The sequence below is a fragment of the Lactuca serriola genome, chromosome 2, assembly GCF_051521515.1.
Source record: "Lactuca serriola cultivar US96UC23 chromosome 2, Lser_US96UC23_V15, whole genome shotgun sequence".
NCBI classification, from domain to species: domain Eukaryota; kingdom Viridiplantae; phylum Streptophyta; class Magnoliopsida; order Asterales; family Asteraceae; genus Lactuca; species Lactuca serriola.
Window position 1 is genome coordinate 201,359,703 of NC_136409.1, and position 8,497 is coordinate 201,368,199.

Sequence of the window (8,497 nt, forward strand, 5' to 3'; positions counted from 1 at the left end):
AAGTTCTAGAGTATTTTTTGTTATTATATTACAAAATCAATACTCACACAGAGAAATGAACAAGAATCATATCATCATTACTTTCTATCACATTCACTTGTATGTATATAAGACCAATATAACTTGTGTAGACTTGCAGAAACAAGTTGAACTTCAAAACCGCAAGAGTTTGACACCCGAATCCCGATTGGTATAACAAACAACTGTTTAATCCTATATCTTCGTATGATTTTCTCAACAAATAACCATTAATAAATAAACAAGAAAAAAAAAACCGAAAACCTTTTATGTTCATAGTTTTAGTGCCTCTCTAAATTTAATGCTGAAACTAGTATCTAAGCTTTTCTTAGCACCCACATTCACATTGGCATGTCCTTGCATCATTGCCACAAACTCGTTGTAGTCTATGCGCCCATCCTGAAAAAAAAAAAAAAAAAAAAAAAAAACAAATCAAAGATGATTATGTTCTATCATGAACAAAAACAAGCTTTATAGGATTATTTTCGATGATCACAAGGATCAGAAGGGTATTCATGTCTTTTCATTAACAAAAAAGTCAAAGCAAATCCTTTTTCCACCTATTTGGATTGGACCAAAAAAACAAAATTTTGTCTCATACACATCGGTCTTGGACTCTTGTCCTAGTATGTAGACCATAAGACTGTCATATTCTGTCATGTCATGTCCTGCTATCTTATGTTAACATGACAAACAGAAAGGGCAATAAGGAAGTTACATTGTCTTGGTCAACATCTTGAATCAACTCTTCAAGGTGAGCATCTATGCCAAACTCCTCACAAGCATGTTGAAGCTCATCGGCAGTAATATAACCACTTCCATCTTTATCAAAGTAAGAAAAAGCCGCAAATAAATGATTTTCTTTCTCGATTTTGTTCATATGCAACGTTGCAGCAACAAATTCTCCATAATCAATTGTTCCACTATTATCCACATCTGCCTGAGTTCACCATGCAATCATATTCAATATTTTTTTCAACATATCTCCATCTAAAATATGTTGTAATAAATATTTGGTCTTACTGCTTGCATAAGATCGTAGATTTCTGACTCATTAAGATTAGCACCAACTCTTTTTAATCCATCCTTAAGTTCATCAAAAGTAATTTGACCACTGTTATCAGTATCAATCATCTCAAACATTTGTTTCAGTCCAGCTATTTCTTCTTCCGATAAGCTCTCCGCTATAACCTACATCATATTATTATTATTATTATTATTATTATTATATTATATTATATACCTATATACATTATTAACTGAATATTTGAAGATACCCTAAGAGCCATTTTCTTGAGCTTGTTCATGGCTGTAAATTGTTTCATGCGACTTAGAACGGCAGAGTCGAGAGGCTTGTCTGGAGCCACACCATCAACTTGAACCCAAGGATGGCCTAAAAAAATTCAATTAGTTAGAATATAACTTATTAAGCTAAAGAAAATTATATAAATAGTATTTTAGTATGCAAATTGAAGGCTCACATAAAACTTCATGTGCAGTTAATCTCCTTTTTGGGTCTCGAATAAGCATTCTTCTCACAAGATCTTTTGCTCCATCAGAAATACATGGCCATGGATCAGATGTGAAATCAAGATCACCATGAAGAACTTGTTCAAATATTCCTTGCTCTGTTTCTATATATCCATCACCAAATTATAACAATTAATATAAAAATTTGTTATGGTGAATTGTAATATTTTTATCACAATTTAACATAAAAAAGACATGGATACGAACGTTAAAATTGATTAATATTGATACGAACGTTAATACTTTTATCACAATTTAAGTATTTAACATAAAAAATACATGGATACAAGTGACTTTACCCATACAGAATTTAATGCATCCCCTTAAATATTAATCACTCACCAGCCCAAAAAGGAGGAACCCCACTTAATAAGATGTAAACAATCACCCCTGCACTCCAAACATCTGCTTCAGGACCATAATTTTTTCTCAAGATTTCTGGTGCAACATAATATGGGCTACCAACTACATCATGAAAAGATTCACCTGAAAAGAAAAATAATAATAATCAAATTTATAGAAGAACCATGTATGAAGTCAAAAGATTGTAAAATATAAAAACTTTTTTTCGAACAGAACAAGAAGAATGAATCAAAAGTATACCTGGCTTAAAGAAAACCGATAATCCAAAATCTATAGTTTTGAGAAGAGCGTCTTCCCTTTTATCCACAAAAAGAAAATTCTCAGGCTTCAAATCCCGATGCATAACACTCATAGAGTGACAAGCCTCCACAACTCCGACGATAGTTCTAGTAAGCTCTGCCGCTTTTCTTTCTGTGTAATGTCCACGCTGAATAATCCGATCAAAAAGCTCACCTCCGGCACACAATTCCATAACAAGATGAACAGCTACAGCATCTTCATACGCCCCTTTAATCGATATAACATTTCGATGTTCCGCTAGATGATGCATTATTTGAATTTCTCTTCTCACATCTTCTACATCCTCATCGGTCAATAACTTCCTTTTTGCGATTGATTTACAGGCGTAGAGCTCACCGGAAGCTTTTTCTATACAGAGAAACGTCGTCCCAAACTGCCCCTGTCCTAATTTCTTCCCCAAAGAGAAGAATTCCTTCAGGTTGCCGGTTTTTCTTTGCAAGACGGAATCTGTACGGAGTCCGGCACTTGACACCCTCTTCATCTGACCAGCTTTTTTGGGTTTCACTGGTTCTGTTTCTTGTTTCTTTCCGGTTTTCGGGATCGTTATGTGTTGTGGTGGTTTGTTTTGGACGGGTAATGGCGATTGGTGATCTGTAGCTTCATCTCCGTTAAGGGCTGCCGGAGGTTCATCAGGTGATCGGGTTCGCCACATTGTATCGGAAACTGATTGGATGAATCCATTCTTTAAAAAACTTGGTCCGACGCAAGTATTCCCCATCTAGCAATCTCTTCTCAACGAACCCCTTTCCGATTTAAACATAGAGATCCAACTTCACTGCAGTTACTCGATAAAATGAAGATCTATTCAAAATCAAAAACCCAAAACGGATAATCATAATCTAAACTCACGCATGAATTACAATCGGCAAGCATAAAGAAATTAAAACAATATCGAAGTGATCAGAGCGTATTTCTAGTCTATATGAACTACAAGTCTACAAATCGCAAGAATCGGATAAACTAAATTGACTGATACCAGATTTGAGTCAACGGGTACATATGTACAGCAAACTGAACATCAATTAACGATGAATGACAACAAGAATCGAAGACCTTCAATCATTCCATATACCCAAATGAAGAACGCCCAGAAAAGTGGACGTGAACGAGGAATCGATAGCTACTCAGGGAGATAAACAAAAAGAAACACGAAGTCCCAGTTTATTTCAAAATAAATTGTTACACAATCATACGGTAAAACAAAACGGATACTAACCAGCTAGGCGGAGAAAGTCGAAATTATGCTGACTTATTCCAGCGATTTTGTTTTCGTGGGATTTCTATTGGTTTAAGGAACCGCAGTTTGTTCGAATCATCGAGACTTTTATTCACAGGACACGGGAAATATGTTATATGGCTGCTTCTTCACTCTTCTCGGATTTGTCGATACCCGGAATTTGCGTCTGATTCTTTGGAATTTGGATTGTGGGCATGACGAGTCAAATGAGTTGTTCTATTTTCCATAGATTTTTTCGTTGCCTTTTCTGGCTCTTTTTTCTTGAACGGAAAAAGTGAATCTTAGAACATGAAAAGTGTTTCATCCACCTCATCAAATTTTTTAGGTTATTTTATTGAATAAAATATTTTTTTTATGATAATAATAAGTAATAACCAATATTTAATTATATTTACTTTAACATTTTAAACAAGTCGTTTATCTTTTTATTGCACCTACTACGCTATGAGTGTTGTACAAACAGCCCTACCTATAAAACCTCTTTTGGAGTAAATATTGAGGATGACATATGTCTTATTTGGAGAATTTAATCTTTATGATTTAATATGTAACATCCCAAAAATAAGAGTAAAATTTTTATTTTTCCAAAACAACCCCAAATCAATAATTGTTAACAAAAACATTGTTTCAAAAGTATAGTTCGTAAATCATAGTATCCCAAAATCCAATAACATAAAATCCAAAGGATGTGCACGATAAAGCCCTCTCCTGAAACTTGATAGTGATCTTTGTTACAGTCTCAGTAGTCTAGTGGAGATCCAGAAACTCTGGCGCTAACTGTTGTACCTCAATCGTTGGTGCAAACTCAGCTCGGAACATGGTCGAGAAGTCATCCCATAACATATCATCAACAACATCATCACCCAACTCATTACCAACCTCTTCCCACCAATCTCGTGCATTGTCCTTCAATAGGCAGGAAATATATTTGACCTTTGCCTCTTCGGGGTAGAAGATCGTCCTGAATACATTGGCCATATCCGCTAACCACCTCCTACTAACAATGGGGTCCCTCTCCCCATGGAACGCAAGAGCTCCACAAGCACATAACTCCCAGAAAGAAAGAATGCGAGCTCCAATGATAGCCATAATCTCTGCACGGAACGCGCTCAAACACTCATAAACACTACGAGAAATCTCTGATGAAATGAACTCCCGCAACTGCTAGCTAATCGGCTCAACACCCGCACCTGAGCCATAACCTGAACCTGAACCACCTCCCTGAGAGCTCATCTCCAAACTGAAAATACCACAACCCAACGATCAAAACATACTCAAGAATTAACATCCCCTAAGCTTCTTAGATTCTCCAAGACTCTCACCGATTCGAGTATGGATCATGTGCTTTCAGTAGTACGGGCCCAATACTACCTTCCACACCTATCCATACTTTCATCATAAATCCTCCTAAATGGGTCAGCATTGGTGCCTTCGACCTATAGAACAGTAAGGAGACTCGCCTCAAATGCAGAAGCTCGCTGAGAGAATTCCCTAGCCGCTGCCCTGACGACACCTCCGAACTATCCGATCAAAATAACACCCAATTAGCAATTGGGTTCCATTCTAAGGCCCACCAACCATACTTGGGGTAAAATAACCATTTTACCCCTAACCCAACATGAACCAAAACCGAGGCTCAAAACCAAAAGATTCACAAAGGCCCACTAATGGCCCAATTTTCCAAATTGGTCCCAATCCCACATGGGCCTTAACTTAAGCCCATATTTTCCTTAAATACATTTCAGATTACCTCAAACACCCCATGGGACAAACGATCGCAACTTCTTCTGTAACGCCCGTAGATTCGGGCTAGTCAATTTAGAGATAATAGGGGTCGAAAACGACTTTTCGACAAAAGATTATTTAGAATAAATAATCTTAACCAAGTTTTAGAATATGTCTCAAGGGTTCTGTACATATAAAGAATGCCGAAATCCGAGTTATAACGAAGAAGTTATGGCCCGTCGAAGTTTTACGGCAAAACTGGCACGGCACCGGGAGACGTAAATAGTGAATTTTTGATAAAGTTGTAGCGCCTGGTTCGTGGTATGTATGATTTATCTGAGTATTTTACATTTTTAGCCTTGGACTCGGCGAGTCGTAGGCTAGACTCGCCGAGTAGGGACGGGATTTTGAGCACGTTTAAACCCCCCTTATTTCAGGGGTTTGCACCTTATTTAAACCCCCCTTATGCGCCCCAAGTTAGCCTCCTTCACCCTCAGAGCATCATATACCGAACCCTAACCCTCTTCTTGTGATTTGAAGTGTTCTTGTGCTTGTTCCTTGAAGATTGAAGAAGAGAAGGAAGGAAAGACCAAAAGAGAAGGTGAAGAGCAAGGATCTAGGACTTAATCCAGAGTTCATTGAGGTACAATTCGGATCTATTTTGTTTTCATGCTCAAATCCCCATTAGAACACCATAAAGCTATCTTTGAACCATTTCCAAGCTTGTTAGTAGTATAGGGATCATAATGGGTTGAATAGCTGCTAGATCTAGTCATGTTCGAGTTCCAGAAGCCTAGATCTAATACCTGTATGGGGCCATATTGCATGAAAGCCCTAGATCTACCCCTTTTAGTGTGTTTTGAGCCTTAGAATCCCCATTAATGATTATATACACGTAAAGTTGGAAACTTTACGTGTTAATCGAGTCCTAGGAACCCAAATCTATGAATGGAATGCACTGGATTCAAGCAGAATCAGTGTAGAGAGATTGCATGTATGCGACTCGGCGAGTCGAGTCGTGAGTCCCCGATTTTTCCCCTTTTCGAGTAGGCGAGTAGAGCAGTGAGCCATAGGTGGACTCACTGAGTCGGAAGCCAGACTCAGCAATGGAGGGACTCGGCGAGTCAATGCCCTAACTCGGCGGGTCCAAGGCAATCTTCATAGAACTCGGCGAGTTGTTCATCAACTCGGCGAGTCGAGGACAGAACATGTTCATCGGATGAAGATCAACTCGACGAGTTGTTCATACAACTCAGCGAGTTGGATGAAGGACCATTGAGTATTCAGTTAGGAGGTGAACTCATCGAGTCAATGACTAACTCGACGAGTAGAGACGGGAGTAAGGACAATCGACTGGATATGTACTCGACGAGTTGGCAAGCCAACGCGGTGAGTCGGGTCAACTGGAAGTTGACTTTGACTTGACTTTGGTTTGGAATTGGTCAGGGGTAAAATAGTCATTTTACCTTAGGAATAGTATCAATGTATGATTAAGTGTTTTATGGGAATATAGCCGGGGGATCACCGGTAGGGATGAAAGTGGGTCCAAACCCGGACCGGATGGACCCGGAACCGGTTAACGGGATTTTATAGAACCGGACCGGTATATAGGAACCGGTTCTGGTTCGGTTCCGGGTAAAGTGGGTCTAGAACCGGAAAACCCGGAAACATCAAAGTGGGTAGGTTGGAACCGAAAACCCCGGAAAAATCAAAATTTTTTGGTAATTACTTGCTACTTAATGAGTTGAACTTTGAAAATTTTCATATTGATATCCCGACTTTGGTTGACCGTAACTCATTGAATATGAAACCAAAATTAACAAAATTATAGTCTAAAATCATGTACAAACTCTAAAATACACTCTGGAAATAACCGCATGTCAATCCGACTTTAAACAAATGATATTTTCATGTGTTAACATTTTCACATAATAGAAAGTGCAAAAACAAATAGCTGAAAAGTTGAAAATTTTTAGTTTTGATATCCCGACTTCGGAGGGCTGTAAATCATTGAATGTTAAATCAAAAATGACAAAATTATAGTCTAAACTCATGTCAAACTGTAAACTGCAAGTTGGAAAAAACCACATGTCAATCGACTTCAAACGAATTAGATATGCATGTTTTAAAACTTTCACTGAATACAAAAAAACAGAAAAACTAAAAACTTCCAGCTTTGATATCTTGACTTTGGAGGACTATAAGTCAATGAATATAATACTAAAAATGGCAAATTTATAGTCTAAAATCATGTACAAACTCTAAACTACATGTTGGAAAAACCGCATGTCAATCGGAGTTGAAACGGATGAGATATGTATCTTTTAAACGTTTCACAAAAACCGGTTCCGACCCTAAAAGTGGTTCTGGTTCCAAACATCGGTTCCGGTTTTTAGACCCGGTTTACCCGGACCCGATGGACCCAAAACCGGATTACCCGGAACCCGGATAAAGCCAATTTATAAACCCGGAACTGGAACCATTAGAACCGGTTCTATATATTTCGGTTCTAACGGTTCCGGTTCGAGTCTGATTCCGGTTCCGGTCCGGTTTTCTAGTTCTAAATCTCATCCCTAATCATCGGAGCAGCTGTCAGACATTTGCAGATCAGCTTTTCAGCAGTTAGCCTTTCGAGGTGAGTTACCTTCCAGTAAGGGTGGGTCTAAGGCCACAATGTCGGTCCACCAAGTAGGAGTATTTTAGAAGATGATTGTCTCTGTGATAATTATCTTGGTATGGATACGTGTTTGGTTATGAGATATATATGTATGATATGTTACACGTATGATAAGGATAGTTTTCCCCTGACAGTGGTCTTTAGGACCAATGGGTAGGTCAGTACTCGGATATGCCTGATTGTATGCTTATACCTTGTTGTTGTATGCTAGTAGTAGGGGTGGAATAGACCCCAGTTACCGGTTGAAAGATATCGTTGATGATTACCGGTTGAAAGATACCGATGGTATTGTATGGTATGTGGTATGATGAGGACTCTCACTAAGCTTCGTGCTTACAGTTTTAGTTGTGGTTTCAGGTACCTCTTCGTCAAAGGGGAAAGAGTCGACGGCGTAACGGCGCATCACACACATGACTTCCGCACTGGATTTTATGGGATCGTACTCTGATTTTCTTGTTTCCGATGATATTGTTTTGAGACATAACCTTATGTTTTATAATTAATGTAACTTCGACAATGTTTTAGTAACACGCTTTATTACATGTTAAATTCAAAAAATGATTTTTTTGGCCTCGAAATTTGGGATGTTACAAAAGGACTTTTTAGCCTTATCGATCCAAATTATTCCAAATAAAAGTTGTTGTATA

The 8,497-nt window shown here is 38.2% G+C and overlaps 1 protein-coding gene across 1 annotated transcript; it reads right to left on the bottom strand.

The window, feature by feature from the left end:
* Positions 1-133: 133 nt before the first annotated feature.
* LOC145088137 (calcium-dependent protein kinase 1-like) lies at positions 134-3,716 on the bottom strand. Its single transcript, XM_079026355.1, has 8 exons — positions 3,428-3,716; positions 2,152-3,012; positions 1,891-2,034; positions 1,500-1,652; positions 1,296-1,411; positions 1,042-1,209; positions 737-958; positions 134-417 (listed from the first exon to the last, which is right to left on the bottom strand). The coding sequence occupies exons 2-8, from the start codon at positions 2,927-2,929 to the stop codon at positions 292-294; spliced, it is 1,707 nt and encodes a 568-aa protein (XP_078882481.1). The 5' UTR covers positions 2,930-3,012; positions 3,428-3,716; the 3' UTR covers positions 134-291.
* Between the last annotated feature and the right edge of the window lie 4,781 nt (positions 3,717-8,497).